This window comes from Eumetopias jubatus, unplaced genomic scaffold (assembly GCF_037043125.1).
Source record: "Eumetopias jubatus isolate StellerSeaLion01/CBP00866 unplaced genomic scaffold, mEumJub1_p1.0 scaffold_12, whole genome shotgun sequence".
Classification (NCBI taxonomy): Eukaryota; Metazoa; Chordata; class Mammalia; order Carnivora; family Otariidae; genus Eumetopias; species Eumetopias jubatus.
The window spans coordinates 24,906,895-24,924,435 of NW_028274818.1; the positions used below are offsets into that span (position 1 = coordinate 24,906,895).

Genomic DNA, 17,541 nt, shown 5'->3' on the forward strand with positions numbered 1-17,541 from the left:
GTTTGTTTAGCTGTTGTGAGCAAATATCTTTTCATTCCATGTCTTAATTGGCTGTTGGAAAAAGTATATTGGATATGTTCTCATTATCAATTTTAAAACATGTTAAGTTAGTTCTCCGAGGTTTTGGAGGAGGAAGGTAGCTACAAACGATGACTAATTTTATCCTCCTTTCCAACAGTAACAGCCCTTGTTTTTGTCAACTGTTTTATTCCACTGATGAGAACTTCTAGGGCCGTGTCAGATGAAGGAAGTGACAGGCTTGAGGACACTTTTACTCCGTTCATGATTGAATAAAACTGCGTCTAGGACCTTACCGATAAGTATCATGCCATCAGCTGATTTGAGATAAGCTGTTCTTCATCCAGTTAAGAAAGTGCCCTTTTATTCCTAATCAGCTTAAAACCAACCAACCAACAACAAACCAGAAAAGAATATTGCATTTTATTGGGTTGAATTTGGGGAGATTTTTTTTCCCTGGAATCACAGATTGTGATGCTAGTTGGTATTTACCGGGGCTCTGTCAGCTTTCGTGCCTAAGAAACAGGGAATTCACAGGTTGAATGATGGTGAGCTTTCTGAGTGACCTACTTACAGTGCTGAGGGAAGGGCAGCATTGCTCAGCAAGAGACAGCCCTGAAAAGGGGCAGCATGCAAGATCAGGCAAGAGGAAATGAAGATGCGGTGGTCACCATTTTATTTAAAACTTTTAAGGAAGTTGTCTGTCGCCAAACATTAAAGAGCTCAAAGAGTCATTTAATGGTAAGACTGCCAAACAGAACTCTACTACAGCTGATGCAAAAAAATTTTTCACAATTTTCTCTGGAGAAAGACTTTCCTGCTTTCTCTACTGATATCTCCACTCATTCATGCTGATCCTGGAAGTTCTTCTTGACATCTGATCTGAATCCTTCTTGTTGAGTGAGATACAGGCCTACTTATTCTCCTATGCCTTGTTCAAAAAAAAAAAAAAGTCCTGCCCCTACAAAATAAGTGCGAGAATTTCTAGAGAACCTCATCCCATTAAAAACCTAGAATTCACATGGCCACCTGAGTGTATTCCACCAGCTCAGAGTCGTCAGGGCTCACAAAAGTCCAGAAATTGGGCTTGCAGCTTTTTGGATTGACATTCACATAATCTGTGGTTTCCTTTATGTTCACATAGTCCAGGGCAGATTCATTTTTTAGTTCTCCAGGGGTGGAAAAGACCACTTGTGTGTAATTCATATCCTGGGTGGCCTTGGGGAGGAGAGAAATGTGGGTCAAGGTTCCTACCAGGGTCAGAGGAAGGGGGGCCCCAGGATGGAACTCTCCCTCGGGGAGGCTTGGCTCCCCCTAGGCTGGAAGGGAAAGAAGCTGGCTCCCAGGCACCTGGGTTGGAGAGCGGGGAAGGGGGAAATAGGGAAGACTGCCCATGGCTAGTGCCTCCTGTCTGTCGGGAATCAATGGGTTAAGGAAAGATGTGGAGACTGAATCCCAGTGAGGTCAGGACTCAAAGCGGACTTTGACCCAGTGACTGGGGTACAGGGATGAGGAGGTGACCCATTGGCACTTGCCTTTTTACAGCCTACTGAGACCCCCTTTTGGGTGGATGACCCATGTTGCTGTGAGCTTGCCCCCCTAAGCCCCCCATCACCTAAGGATGCTGTAAAGGTTCAAGAAGCCCCGCCTTCCCTGCTCCCATCTCTGTAGCTGGGGTGGCCTGGGTGGTGCTCAGTCTTGTACAGCAAAGACCCCAACTGCATATGAAAGGCTGGGATCACTAGGGGTGTCCGTTACCTGGCAGGCTGGAGACGAGCTGTCTGAGCTTTCCGAGCTGTCAGAGCTATCTGAGGATGTGTCGCTGTCGTCTAGGGAGAAATAGAAACTGTTCTTCTGTGGAAAGCCAGGGGGTGTTGAGAGGGAGAGGAGGGAGGGAGAAGGAGACAAAGATAGGCCGAACCAGCCTCACAAAGCCAAGAGGGGAAGAGAGATACAGGGCCCCCGCAAAAAAGAAAGAAGGAATTGAACAAAGAAAGGGTGGGGGGAGAAAGCCCCCCCCCAAATAGGCAGGAATGCGCCCAAGAGTCCAGGCACCACCGCTCTGTCCAGCTCCATCTAAAACCAATAGCCAACGCCCTGGAGCTGGGCTGTGTTGGGAGGCGCAAGCAGGGACAGGCTGACACAGTACGGCCCCGGGCCAACAGCTGGGCCTCTGCGGTCACGGGCACAGGTTTTGTTCTAGACCCATCACTAACTCTAGGCAGGTGACATCCCTTTTTGTGTCTGGTTTTGCTCCCTGTGAAGCAAGAGGGTTGGATGATGATCTCTGAGGTCCCTGCCAACCAGAGTCTCTGATTCTCTGGCCGGGCTCCGGCGAAGCTCTAGGGCCAGGGTCCCAACGAGGCCAGCACCCCTCACTGAATTCACGTGAGTGCTCTCTTCTGGTTCTCACATGCACCGAGCTCTTATCTCAGTGCCTGGGAAGCCTGACCACCAGATCCCTCCAACTGAAAAGATAAAATTAGAAGGTTGGAGCAAATGCAAGCAATCAAGAGATTACCCAGGGGAAACAGTGTGATCTCGGGGGAGTGAGTAGACTGGGGGAGTTGTCTTGCTGTGGAAGCAGCCATTTCCACTGTGTGAACGGCAGCCTGGTGCGTCTCCCCAGCTCTGAGAGAGAAAACAAGAGGGTGGTGTTCCTGTTGGTTCCCTCACCCGAGGGGGGATGGGGATTTGAACTATCACCAAGACTCGTATTTATTAAAACCCCCAGATCCCATGGCCAGAGGCAGGCAGAGGCCGTTGACATCTCGGCTGCCTCACTAACGGGCCAGGTGGAAGAACAGGTGCCAGAGTATTACAAAGACAGGAGCAGAGACAGCCCCAAGCCCCCTCTGCAGTGGCTCCCACTGGACCAAACCTGGAAAAGAACTTAGATCCACACAAACCCAGCAAGATGGGCCCCATGTGACAGGAAGAGCAGCTTCCTGAAAAAGGTAGGCTGGCCAGGCCCTCCCTGAGGTGCGTGCAAGGAATCCTCCAGCCGGGGATTGGGCAGGTGAGGACAGAGCTGGGCTGCGGCAGGGTGGCTCCCAGGGGGCCCGGACAGAGCAGAAGAAGCTTTAGGACAAGACCGCCCCCCCACCCCCGTGCCCCATTACTCACGTTTATAATGGGGCTCAGATGCAGGAATGGCTGGAGTCTCCTCCTTGACAGCAAGTAGCTGATGGTGGGCAGGGCTGGGCCTCGGGGCCTGGAGCCTGGCCCCTTTCAGTATCCGCTCACTCTCCTTGGCTAAAGGGGACAGGGCAGGGGTCAAAAGTGGCAGCTCTCCAGGTCAGGCACATCCTGTCTCTGAGCACTGCCCGCGATAGGGCAAAATATTCAGAGGGACCTCTTCAAACCTCAGCCCTCCACTCAAAACCCGGCAGCACCCCTCGCCTGGCTTGGAGTACAAACTGAAATCCCAGCCTCCAAAGGGCCTCCATGGCCTCACTGTTCCTCCTCTCAGTTCCAGCCACCTTGGCCTCTCCGCTCCTGCTGTTCTCTACCAAGTACCCTTCTGCCTCAGGGCCTTTGCAAATGCAGCTCACTTCCTCACTTCCAGAGGTTTATACTCAAACGTCGGCATGTCAGTGATGCTGGCCATCATCCAGTTCCTCTCTCCTTGCCTTGCTTCATCTTCTTCCCTAGGATTCACCATAATCTAACACACGTGTATATTGCCTGTTTATCTAGTTTGTTGTCTGTGCCCCCCAAGGAATGTAAGTTAGAGAAGGACAGGGAATTTTGTTTTGTTCCCTGTTGTATTGAATGAATGAATGAATGAATGAATGAATGAATGAATGAATGAATGAATGGCTCGAGAAGTCTTTCATTATTTACTTCCTTTATTTCTTTATTTTAGACTTCCTTTATTTTACTTTCCCTAATTATAATGCCATCCCGGAAGAGAACTTCTCTATTTTCCATTGTGAATCAGTTCAAGAGTTTAAGCTAATCTCTTAGTATCCCTCCGTTGGAACTCAAAGCCACTTCTTCACGTTGAGTCCTTTGGTGGTGATGAAGAAAATTAGTTAGACCCAGGCTAAATGAGCCCACCCTCATGAGCATTGCAGGAGCTAGTCTTAGGTAGAAGGGCTGGGCGGTGGAAGGGCTCTGGGCTGTCATTCCCAACTGGAAATAGGTTGGGTCAGAGTGGGGATTACCCAGTAAGGGGTGATCTGGCCAGTGGATCCTCAAGTAGGTATTCCGGGGTGCTCGGGGGCTCGTCTTGCTGTAGGCTCGGGGATGGTCCCTGCACGTGGCTAGGAGGGAAGAGAATGCCAGTCCACTTACCCATGTGCCTGCTGAGCAGGTAGCTGATGGCAGCAAAGAGACAGGCCTGTAGGACGAGCGACACCACCGCAATCACTAACCCATGCCAGAGCTTCATGCTTCTGTTGGGAGAGGAGAAGGGTTGGAGTTAGAGGTTGCAGTGATTCCAATATAGCTGCACACCCGTCCTGGCCCCCCAGCCAGAGACAGCCATCCAGTGTTGCTCTGTGTCTCAGGGCCGGTCCCTTTGCCTCTCTGGATGGTAAGACATGGGGAGCCAGGGAGGGTGGTGTGCATGCTTGGAAGCCAGCTACACCCATCAGCCTGATTGAAACCCCACTCACTCTGTCAGCATGATGAGCTTGCAGGGCGGCGGTGGGGTGTCAGTGAGCCTCAGGCTCTTCCGGGGGCAGAAGGAAGAGACGTGGGGGGCACCACGCTGGGCACCTGGTCTGCACACAGTGCCACCCGCAGGACCGTCCGGGAGAACTGCAGGAGGCAAGGTGGTTGCTCAGGACTCCAGGGCTCTACACCCCAGTTCCCCTTGGGCAAACTCGGCTGCTCCGGGGTCACTGGCTTTCCTCTCCCCAGATTTCAGTTTCTGAATCTATAAAATAGGCAGTAACTAGTCATTAGATATTAGTACCTGACAGCAGTGGGGGGGGCACTCACTCGATGCAGACCTCAACTCTGAGCCCCATCCTACCTCGTTCACGCAGCCCCATGGCTGAGATGTCATGAGCCCTCCTTTAATAAGGAGCCTATGAGATTGCGACAGCAGAGGGACACGTCTGAAGTCACACAGCTGGCAAGCGGCTGGGCCTGGGTTTGGGCTCTAAACCCAAGGCTACAGTTTCAACCCCTGGTCTCGGCTCCCAGAGAGCCTGCTGCAGGAAGTGCCAAGGGTTCCACTGGAGCAAATACAGTGGCAGAGAGTCATGAAAGAAATCCAGATCTTAAATACACACACCAGGCGTGGTTTCATGGGGTTTTAGGACCAAGGTGCTGGATGCTGTTATACGCATGAATACATTGATTTTAAAAATCAGCTTATGCATTTCATCAGCATGTTGCTGAATATGGAGTTTACTACAAGACAAAGGCAGGATAATTTCAAAGCTTTTTTTTTTAAAGATTTTATTTATTTATTTGACAGAGTGAGACACAGCGAGAGAGGGACACAAGCAGGGGGAGCAGGAGAGGGAGGAGCAGTCTTCCTGCCGAGCAGAGAGCCCGATGCGGGGCTCGATTCCAGGACCCTGAGATCAGGACCCAAGCCAAAGGTAGACGCTTAACGACTGAGCCACCCAGGCGCCCCAATTTCAAAGCTTTTGAAAGGATACTTACTCAGCACTGAGACCACCTACTTTCCCGCTACAGGCTGTAAACCTTTAATAGACTTTTACTGCCATTGTGGCTTATTTTCCCCATCAGGGTTTCCAAGTGCTAAGGGCGGTGTGGAAAGTCCTGAAAACTTTTGTTTTTATTGTGGTTTTCACACAGGGGCTTTCTAAGATCAGAACTTGGACCAAGAGTCGAGAGAGAGAGAAGGCGGTGATGGGCGGGAAGATGTGTGGGGTTTGCCACCAAAGCCTCCCAGGGCTGTGGGTTATTGGCCAGTTGGAAGTTTCCAGAGAGAAAACACCACCATCTCTTCAACACCTACAAAGCTAGCCCTTGGCAATGACTTTAAAAGATCAAAAGTTAGAAGCAACACATAGCCAACTTATTCATCATACATCTTTAACCCACCCCCTTTTCTATATAATAAGTTCTAGTTACTTCTCCCGCTACCTTTTGCTTTTCAAGCTGAATATGTCGGGTTGCCTCATGAGCATCAGGTGCTGGTAAAAAGGGGCTACGGGGGAGCAGGAGGTAGACATAACCCAGACAGGCAGGTGAGAAAGGACTCCAGGAAGTTCCCAAAGTCCATAGACAAGTGGGTAGAAAATCCAGTATTCACCCCCCTCCATCCCCCCCAACCCCTGGGGATCAGCAAACCCCAGAAAGAAAGCTCAGTCAAAAATGACTTGTGCACAAAATAAAATTTGCAGAGCTGGAAATAAAACACAAAAATGAAGCAAAATGAGGATTTTTCAGGATAAAAACAATGATCTTGAAGGATTGGGCAACTTGATTGAAAAAAGGCACAGATAATAGTTTTAATGCCTTGCCCTTGCCTTATTTTGGATAAACCCTCTTAAAATTTCGACAGGTACTGATTTCTCAAGCAAATTCCAGTATTGACTTCCGGGGCAGCTGCAAAAGGGCGATTGGCCTTTACCAGGAGAGCTTTATTGAATCACAAAAGACATGAAAATGGGACTAGAAGCGAGGCCAGTGTGTCTGGGAAACCAAGTGGTATTCCAGTTTTAAAGGCGCTCTAGTGCTTTAGTATTGATTACCTCATCTTCAGTGTCTCATTTGTCCTTAATCACAGAAATTATTCTCCTTCTTTCATCAAAGGGGATGGACAGAAAGCCACTAAGGGCTGTGTTCTGAAACCACACTCAAATTTTAATTTTTTAAGGCTCCTCTCTCTCCTTATTTATTAAAAATTAAACAACCAACAGACATTTGTGGTGGAATTTAAAATGCAAATAAGCAAAACATTTCACAAAACCACCCACATTTTATTCCATAACATTTTCTACATATTTTCATATAACTATAGGTACTCTGTATATGTGTGCATGTAAATATATGTATACACTTATACAATCTTTTCTAAACACGGCATCATACTGATTAGCAGCTTTTCCTCTTCGCTGACTACACTGTAAACATGTTTCCAGATCGGAAAAGCCTCCATTAAAAATCTCCAAACTGGAGGCCCACAGGCCAAATTCGGCACCAAGGTGATTTTGTTTAATGAGATGCTTTCTCAAGACTTGGATTTCGATGCCCTGAGATTCTTCAGTCCCTGACTGACCCCTGAAGTCATTTGAGTTTGCTAACCTTGAGTTTTATGGCATCATTGTGAATTACTGCTATTCCTACTATTCGCCTTTATCAGTGTTTCTGAGCACTTTCTGAGATCTAGCACCAACAGATCTTTTGTTGTTGTCTAAAACTGTTTTGCACTGTGCTGGACATTCAGCATCCCGGGAGACCACCATCATAACACACGTTAATGTGACAACCAAAATGACCAAAAATGGCCCTACACATTTCCAAATGCCCCACCCCGAGGCAGCAACTCCTGCCCCCAGTCGAGAATCACTGCATTAAATCAGTGTTCCATTATTTTAAAACCAATGTCTTATTTTGGCTCTTTATACAAAACTATAACGCCTATACTTTCTTCCATCGTTTTAACATATTATGAACATCTTACTAGCCAAATGACACACAGTACCTGGGCCAGGATATAGACTAAAGTCCAACAGACATCAGTAAGAATCCAAGTTCTGTCCCCTTCTAGGTGGGAATTATTAAACTTCTCAGGACCTCGGCTTCTGGACCGGAAGGTGGGAAGAATGACAGCACCTGCCTGTGGGCATTCTTGTGTGGGCTCAAGGCCCTGTGCTGCTCCTAAAGACCAGTGTACAATGTTCGGCGCGTGGGAAGCACTCAGTGACTACGGATGGGCCCCTACGACAGTTTGACTTAATGATTTCTAGACGTGACAAGCATACCCATTCAGTAGAACTGGACTTGGAACTTTGAATTTGGATCTGTTCATGGGCTGGCCATAAGCCGTGCAGTACCCTGTCTGATGCTGGGCAGCTCCCAGTCAGCTATGCGACCACGAGAGTCCACAACCTATACACTCACGACCCTTCTGTACCCCTACAAGCATTCTGTTCTTCACTTCCAGTGCAGGGTTCAATAAGCTACGTGAGATACTCAACACTTTGCTATACAATAGGCTCTGTATCAGATGATCTTTGCCCAACCGTAGGCTAATGTAAGTGTTCTGAGCTTGTTTAAGATGGGCTAGGCGAAGCTATGCTTAGTACGTTAGGGGGAGTAACTGCGTTTCTGACAGGATATTTTCAGTTTACGATGGGATTATGGGGACCTGACCCTGTTGTAAATGGAGGAAGATGTGAAATGCTTCACCAAGATGGCGCCTAGAGGAGAGCTATTAAAATCGAGTTGGTCTGTTTTAGGAAACTCAGACGTTCATGTTGCCTATAGTTTGTAGATAAGATCCGGGACAGGATGAGGTATGAAAATGATGACAGATGTCATTATTTAAGTGGCTAATGGCCCCTAACCGCAATGAACAGGTTGTTCCTTGGGGTCTAATTGCAGATTGCTGATCAGACAGTGGGCAAAAACATCTGCTCATTTGCACCTCCCCCCGCACACATACCAAATAACAAGGAAATGAGCAAATTAGGGCAATTAGGTTGTGAAAAAACTGCCTGGACCATGAGAGAGTTTGCCACTGGCTCATTCCATCATCAAGACTTGGACTGTCCTGCCATCTTTCGCACGCTGAGTTTTGACACCGAAACCAACACTAACATAGCTCCCTGCCAGGGACCTGCCAACCCCGCTCCAGCAGAGTGCTGGGAGCATTTGCTCTATTTGCTTCAAGCCTGCGTGGAAATCCCAAGACCTCCAGTTAGGCGGGGATCCCATCATATTGCTTCCCCCCCCACCTTTTTTTTTAAGATTTTATTTATTTATTTGACAGAGAGAGAGCATAAGCAGGGGGAGCAGCAGAGGGGGAGCGAGAAGCAGGCTCCCCACTGAGCAGGGAGCCCGACACGGGGCCTGATCCCAGGACCCCAGGATTGTGACCTGAGCCGAAGGCAGATGCTTCACCAACTGGGCCACCCAGGCGCCCCTTACTTCCCCTTTCTAATGATAGAGGAGATTTCGTGGCGCCTTCGTAGTCCATACAGCCTAACATGGAGGTGAAATAATAAAGACACACCTCGTTCCTGCCTGACATGCTTTCTTTGGAGAGAGTCATCCTATGAAGAGTGGTTTAGAACACGAGCACAATAGAAGATGACTTATATGAAAACCATATGGATTATAATAATCAATAATTGCTATCAATACTGTTAAGGTTTTATCAATCTTTTTTTTTTTTTTTACAGAAAGAGAGAGAACACAAGCAGGGGGAGCGGCAGGCAGAGGGAGAAGCAGGCCCCCCACTGAGCAGGGAGCCCAAAGCAGGGCTCTTCACCGGACCCTGGGGTCATGACCTGAGCTGAAGGCAGACGCTTAACTGACTGAGCCACCCAGTCGTCCCTTAAAAAGATTTTTTTTGCAATCTTCATTAATTTATTGTTTTTAAAATTAAAATTTTGAGCGATAGCACAGCTGAATGGTGTGGAAAGAGAACAAGCCAAAAAGATGAGAGCATGGCTTCTCCTCCCAGCCCTACCACTTGCTCACCGTGGAACTGAGACAAGTAGAAGTCCTTTCTAGGCCCTGGTGAATGAAGGGCTGGACACTTGAAAGCTCTCCTCAGGCTCTTTCAAGCTCCAAGCATTCTGCTTTTTAAAGACTGAAGTAGGGGGCACCTGGGTGGCTCAGTTGGTTAAGCATCTGTCTTTGGCTGAGGTCATGATCCCAGGATCCTGGGATCGAGTTCTGCATCGGGCTCCCTGCTGCTGAGCAGGGAGTCTGCTTCTCCCCTTCCCTCTGCTGCTCCCCCTGCTTGTGCTCTCTCTCTCTCTGTCAAATAAATTAATAAAATCTTTTAAAAAATAATAAGGACTGAAGTAAGGAAGGGGAAAGAGAAGCAAATTTGGATGGAAATGGGATATTTTAAAAGAAAAAAAATCTGTTTCCATTTTATAATATCATCCAGTCTTCTCCACATTACTGGACTTTTCTCCCCTAATTTAAGATGCACTTTAGAATAATCAGGAAAAGGAAGAAACATAAATAAGCCAAACTCATAATGAATATAGCCACAGAAACAGAGGAGATCAAAAATTATGAGGCTACTAAGGTTTTTTTTAATGAAATCTCAATAAAATTCATGATTTCCTAGAAAAATATAAATTAGCAAAATTGATTCCATAAGGCACAGGAAGCTTAAAGAGACCAAAATGAAAACAAAGCAAACAAGAAAGACATTTGGGAAGCAGCATGGAAAAGCAGAGAACTGGAGTCAGCTTGAGTTCACATCCTCGCTCATTCCCTGCATGAGCTTGGTCTAGTTCTTGAACTCCTCAAAGCCTCAGTTTTCCTATCTGTATGATGGGAACAATAATAACTAGTTCTCAGGTTTGAATAGGACAAATATAAATGATACTTGCTTCTGAGGATGACATAAGATGAGCTACGTGAAGTAATTATTATAGCTATTAGTCACATAATAATAAGCATGCAATAAATGACAGTTATTATTATTCAGAAATTAAAAGCATTATTGGAATTAATCTACTCAAAATTTGTGTCCGAATAGTTTTAGAAAATGAGTTATTTTAAACTTTTGAGGAACACGTAATTTTTGTGCTATTATTCAGATCCAGGGCACAGAAAAAAGGTGGAAAACTCTGCAGGATCACTTATGTCACTTATGAATACAGAAGTAAATATAAGATAATATCAAGAAGTTACTCCAGGACATCCAGGAAATCAACTCTGACAATAATGAAAACTAGTGTTGAGTATTTACCATGCTCTTCTATATTCTCATTCTGCAGTAATAGACATTATCCCTGTTTCCTAGACAGGACAGTATGGCTTGGGAAGGTTGAGCAATTTTCCCTGGTCCCCCCTCTTGGAAGAGCCAAATTTCAAACCAAGCTCAGCTCTCAATCATTACAGGGAACTGCCTCTTACATAATATGAAGAGAGCATAAATAGATCAAGTTTTTGAAATGATGATCTCAGTAAAATGCCAAAAAACATTCATCTGATGAAATCAAATACTCATTTCTTATTTCTAAAGTTAATAAAATAAGAACATGAGACTTCTTATTATAATAAAGAATATCTCTTCTATACCAATAATCAACACCTTAACAAGTGGTAAAATGTTTTAGCAGTTATTTGAGAACAAGGATGTCTGCCGTAACCATTTAAAAAAATTAATCCTGGCAATTCTAACTCTAGGAAGCTGGAAGTTCCTCCAACCTCCAACCTCCAATAATAATAAGGGTATGAAATAGTTATTGAGCATGTTCTGAGACACTTTTATATATATCACTCATCTAATTCTCACAGCCACCGAAGAGGTAGGTACTATTTTTTTCTTTTCCTTTTCTTTTTTTTAATTGAAGTATAATTATTATTTCCACTTTATAGAGGGCAAAACTAAGACACGGAGAGGTTCAACAACTTGCTCAAGATGATAAGAAGAGTTAACAGGGCTTTGTGCCCAGGGAGTTTTGTGCTGGAGCCTGGGCTATTAACTGATACATGAAAGCAATAAAGGTATGGTCTGGGGCAAGGGCAAGTCAAATTCATCCTTATTTGCAAAAGACGTGATTTTATACCTAGAAATCCCCAAAGAATCAATTGAAAAAGTAGTGAAATTGATGAGAGTACTCGAGAAAGTCCTGAGGGCATGATAATATTCTAAAATTATCAGCTATTCTCCCTATTATATCAGCAATAACCAGTTAGGAAATGGAATTGCAGGGAGGGTGAACCAGGGAGCTTAGCGGCCATCACACCAGATGGAGCTGAGAATAATTTGAAGAGTAATTTGTAGAAAGTAATAAAAATGTACTGAGATATCTAAAAATTGGGGTGCCTGGCTGACTCATTCAGTGGAGCACGTGACTCTTAAGCTCGGGGTTGTGAGTTTGAGCCCACATTGGGTGCAGAAACTTAAAAATAAAATCTTTAATAAATCAATCAATCAATCAATTTTAAAGAGACATACACTAATAGACACACGATGTTTCAGATTGGGAATCCAAAAGACTAAAAAAATCACTTTGAAATTAATTTGTTGGTTCTGTATAACTCCAATCAAAACTACAATGAGAATTTTTTACAACTCCAAATTAATTCCAAAATTTACCTGGGGAAAAAAATAACAGTTGAGAAGAGCTGAAACATGTGTGAAAAGGAATTGTGACCAGGCAGGTTCCTGACATACCACTTTTTTTTTTTAGATTTATTTATTTATTTGAGAGAGAGAGTGAGCACAGGGGGAACAGAAGGAGTTGGAGAGAGAAACTCAAGCAGATCCTGTGCTGAGCACGGAGCTCCATCTCACGGCCCTGAGATCACGACCTGAGCCGAAACCAAGAGTCGGTCACTCAATCGACTGTACCACCCGGGTGTCCCCTGACACACCACTTTTAAAAGGTGGTGTAGACTTGAAAAAATTCGCTAGGATGTATAATAAATAAATCACAAAAGTGGTTCACAAAGCAGTGGGAGGAAAGGAAAGCGTCATTTAAGAAATATTGTGCACAGAATAATGAATTAGCTACCTTTAAGAAAAACAAAAAATAACTCGTATCCAGACATGATATAACAAAATAAAATCCAAAGGGATTAAAGAAGTAAATATTTTCAAGTTGAGGCATTAAAAGTAGAAGGAAATGGATTGGATATTCACATATTCAATAATATTTATTAAATCCCAGATGAGAGAAAACTTTCTCAGCTTATACGCAATGGAAGAAATCACAAAGCAACAGGAAAAATAGATTTGACTCTAAAATATTAAAACTTCATATATTTAAATCAAATAAACAAAATTTAAAGGCAAATAAATAAAAATGCTAGAACGTGTGCAATACAGAACGTTAAAAGGTTTTAGATTTTTTTTTATTTTTCTTTAAAGATTTTTATTTCTTTGAGAGAGAGAGAGCACAAGCAGGGAGAGTGGCAGGCAGAGGGAGAAGCAGGCTCCCGCCGAGCAGGGAGCCCAACATGGGACTGGATCCCAGGACCCTGGGATCATGACCTGAGCCAAAAGCAGACGCTCAACCGACTGAGCCTCCCAGGGGCCCTTTTACAAAAATTCTTGAGAAAAACCCTACACCTCCAATTGGTAAAAGGCATGGAACAAACAATTTACAAACAATCCGGAATGGGACCAAAGCTATTATTACAAGGTAGCCTTATCCACCACTAATTATAAAAGTGAAAATGGGAAGCAATCTAATTGAAAAACAAAGATTAAATAAATCAGGGTGAAGGTATAGAATGGAATATTACACCAACATTTAAACTTATATTGAGAAAAAATTAATCTGGGGAAGGAGTCTGTTCCATGAAGAAGTACCATGCAGTTATATTTAGCTACATACAAAACATATTAAAAAATATAAAAAGAATAAAAATTTGTGCAAAAAAGAAAACTTTGGGTCATTAAACTTTTTTGTCTATTATATTAGTTTAGTAATAACCCCCAGTCACCTGATTCGGTTCACCAAATCCAGAATAGTTCATTGACAGTAATTTTGCCTATCAAATATAGATTTATTCACAAATGTAAATTTACGGAAATTAAATAGGGAATTTCACTTAAATGTACTTTGTTCAATAAGAGGAAAAAGAAGAAAATATACCTAAATGTTAACAAAACTGGGTATTGGGATTGTGGATGACGTTTTATTTAACTCTTTCTACTATCTGTCATTGTCAAGGTTTTCTGCAATTAACATATCTTTTTTCTAATCAGGAAAAAAAATATTTTAAGAGTACTGAAACAAGCCCAGAAACTCTGAGTCCCTCAATTAACATAGTGCTAAATTTATCTACATAAAAAATTTATTTACAATCTAAATTGTATTTTACCATGTTAATAAAGGATTGAAATAATCAGCTACGTGTGTGAGTTCCAATCAAATATATATTGAGTGGTCTAGGTGCGTGGCCCTGTGTGAAATAGTCTGATGGATAGGACGAAAGCCATCTGAGCATTCAAAAGCTCACATTGTACTTGAAAAATCAAGACATTAATTATGTGAAAAATCAAAAAGCAGAAGAGATGTCACAACAAAGCATGATGAAGGAGTGGTATCCATAATACGTGCTATCTCGGAGGAAAAATTGATCCCCACTCAAGAGAACACTCAGAGAGGAGTCACTGAGTAGGAACTTTGAAGAACGAGCAATGGATGAATGGAGGAGGAGGGAAAGGCAGCCCAGCGAAAGGCGTCTGCCAGCCCCGGCTGCAGGGGAAGCCACTGCCTTCAACAAGTTTCCATATAAATTTGGCCACACGTAAATAAGATACGGTGGGAGAAAGCTGGATACACTGCAAGGCAGCCTCACAAGTAAGTGTAGGAAGATGGTGAGGAGTGGGGACTCGGTGGCCAGATGGCTTGGGTTTGGAATTTCAGCTCTGACCTTCTTGGCTATGAGTTGCTTTCTTTCTCTGGGCCTCAGTGTTTTATCTGAAAAACGGGGACAGCACCTGTTTCGTTTTTTTAACTCACACACTTCGTGGGCATGTTATGTGCCAGCATCATGCAAAGCATTTTGCATATATTATCTTATTTATTTTTAAATTTTTTAAAGTAGGCTCTCTGCCCAATGTGGGGCTCGAACTCACAACCCCAAGATCAAGAGTCACGGGCTCTACTGATGAGCCAGCCAGGTGTCCCTATTAATTATCTTGTTTAATCATCGGAATAACAAACTTATGAGGTAGTGTCCCCATTCTACATATGAGAAACCCCTTGAAGAGGGCAGAATTCAAACCCAGGCTGTTTGGGGCCAGAATCTTCACCATACTGCATACAATATTTAAGAAGGTTAGTCGAGTGCCTGGCATATATAGGTGCTCAACAGGGGATGATCCTCAGACCCAAACAGAGGATTCAACACAAACTGGCTTAACTATAAAAATGCACCCATTTCCAGAGGGCCCTGTAAGAAAACGGGGCTCACCCATGATTCTCAGATGAGAGGTATAAGCAACCCAAGATACAAAGCCATATGGTCCTGGGAAGTCCTCAGTCCTAAATCAGCAAGTATCCGAGGAATTGCAAGCAACTTCAGCAGTATTCGTGGATTCATCTTTGCTGGTTCCCACAAAGCTCCAGGTGTATCGAAAGGGCCAAATCATCCTGTTTCATAGATTGCCCAACTAAATTTCATAGACGCTAAGTACCTTCTACAGATTATGCTCAGTTTGTGAGTGCTTTGATGGCTGGGCCCATGTTGTCCATATTCTATACTCCACAATTCCTGGCAGAAGACTTAGAAACAATGTGTAGAACAAGCAATTTGTCACGTTCTGTACACATTGCAATTCAGTCCATTTACCTAGAACCTTGGGGGAGCCTTGGGGGAGCCACTTAATGTCCCTGAGTCTCAGTCTCTCCTCTCCTGATTGGGAAGTCAAATGTCTCCCTCGTAGAGTTTATCCCGGGGGGTAAGTGAGACTGTGGAAACTTCCAGCACTGTTTCTGCCTCACTGTTGGGTCTCAGGGCCAGGGCGGGCTTCATGTGCCTGTCACCTATGCAGTCTAGTGGGGCGAGGGCCCCTGGATTGGTTTACTGCTCTGCTGTTGCCATCTTTAAATTCTTAATAATTTTTTAACAAGGAACCCCAGATTTTCATCTGCACTGGGTCCCGCCAATTGCACATCCGACCCCACTCAAGGTAGGGTTTTGAGCAGAGTTGCCAAAGCTCAAACAACAAGGTCAATATACAGAGCAAGAAACAGGTGGGCCCATCACCAAGTCCTCCCCGAGTGCCTCATCGACACTTGCAAGCACGGAGCCTCCTGAAACTCCCAGAGGCCGGCGCTAAGCACACTCTGCGCTAACAACCAACACACTGCACTAACGTTCTCCACAAGCTGTTCTTTCCCTGTTTGACTTCGGTCAAGTCACTTGACACGTCTGTGCCTCAGTTGCCTCAACTGTAAAGAGGTGTTATTAATGGCACTGGCATCTTCAGGGTTGCTGTGAGGATAAGAGGAATTAATCTATGTAAAGCTCTTCGGACAGTTCCTGGCTCGGGGTAAACTCTAAGTAAGGGTCACGGATCACTCTTTGCAGTTAATCCACAACCTTCCTCTGTGACAGCATGCATTCTCTGACTCCCATTCACAACGTTTTCAGATTGCCACCCCAGTCCCTTCCCTGCACATATGCCAGTCTTTTGCAACTCAGAACAAATCTTAAAGAAAATACTCCTGCAGGGAGACGTTCTCTGGGATCTGGTTCCCTGCTGACTTAAAAAAAGAGTGATTAATTAATAACTATTAATGATGGAGCCCTTCACTGGGCACCAAATCTACTACTTGTCTGTTATCCTCATAGCAACACTGGAAGGTGGGTGGTTATATACCCATTTTACAAAAGAAGAAACTGGGCACCTGGGTGGCTCAGTTGGTTAAGCAACTGCCTTCGGCTCAGGTCATGATCCTGGAGTCCAGGGATCGAGTCCTGCATTGGGCTTCCTCCCCAGCGAGGAGTCTGCTTCTCCCTCTGACCCTCTTCCCTCTTGTGCTCTCTGGCTCTCATTCTCTGTCTCTCAAATAAATAAATAAAATCTTAAAAAAAAAAAAAAGAAGAAACTGAGGCTTACACAGGTTTAGCAGAGTTCTTTGGTTCTAGTTCTGTCTGGATCCAAGGTCTACGTGGCTTCTAGCCGGAGCCCTGATTGCCAGTGCAATCGTAGACACATCTTAGGTCTTGGGAACAAGAGACTAATGTCCATCAAGGACAAACCGTTCAGTCTTAGGCCCCCTCCAAGCCAAATGCAACTGACTTCCACCCTCTGGAATCCCAGCACACAGACAGAGAATCCCCTGAGACTTCTGCACCTCTATGTTCACAGACACACACTCCTCCAACTAATATAAAAAATCCATCTCCCCAGATGATACTTACCCCTGGGACCACAAGCAAAGTCTGACCCCAGCTTGTGTTTCAGCAACGTCCTGAGGGAAACATCGTCCTCACCAACCCCCCCACCCTGACCCAGAAGCTTCTCAGTCATTGGAGGTCAGTCACAAATGTTTCACCATTGCCAAGAGGGCGGGGGCCTGATGCTCGGAAGATAATAATCTAGCTCAGTTGAGGACAGCAGAGTGAAGCAACAGATAATACCTTCTATCTTTCTCAGCATGGCTCTAACCTGCTCCTCTGCAGACAGTTTACGTAGATGGAGGAAATTAGTAGTCTCTTTATCTCCATGTGAATGCACATTTAAATACCACAAATATGCACATAGCCTGGTAGCATGGAAAGAGCACTGGCGGAGGAGTCTAGAGGCCTGGGTTCAAATTCCACCTCCCGCATTCACTTGCTGCATGAGTTCAGACAAATCACTTTCCCATCAGGTAACTCACGTTCTTCCTCTATAAAATGAAGAAGTAGGTCTCTAGATATTAGCAA

The 17,541-nt window shown here is 44.7% G+C and overlaps 1 protein-coding gene across 5 annotated transcripts; it reads right to left on the reverse strand.

The window, feature by feature from the left end:
• Positions 1–422: 422 nt before the first annotated feature.
• RHEX (regulator of hemoglobinization and erythroid cell expansion) lies at positions 423–17,272 on the reverse strand. Of its 5 annotated transcripts, none has more exons than XM_028120212.2 (7): positions 17,254–17,272; positions 4,641–4,785; positions 4,318–4,418; positions 3,145–3,273; positions 2,540–2,649; positions 1,777–1,872; positions 423–1,236 (listed from the first exon to the last, which is right to left on the reverse strand). In XM_028120212.2, the coding sequence occupies exons 1-7, from the start codon at positions 17,270–17,272 to the stop codon at positions 1,036–1,038; spliced, it is 801 nt and encodes a 266-aa protein (XP_027976013.2). In that variant the 3' UTR covers positions 423–1,035. The 5 variants fall into 5 exon arrangements, with proteins under 5 accessions (XP_027976013.2, XP_027976012.1, XP_027976017.1 ...); XM_028120211.2 differs by lacking the exon at positions 17,254–17,272 and adding an exon at positions 17,035–17,244; XM_028120216.1 differs by lacking the exon at positions 17,254–17,272 and adding an exon at positions 17,035–17,120 and having other exon boundaries at positions 4,641–4,903.
• Between the last annotated feature and the right edge of the window lie 269 nt (positions 17,273–17,541).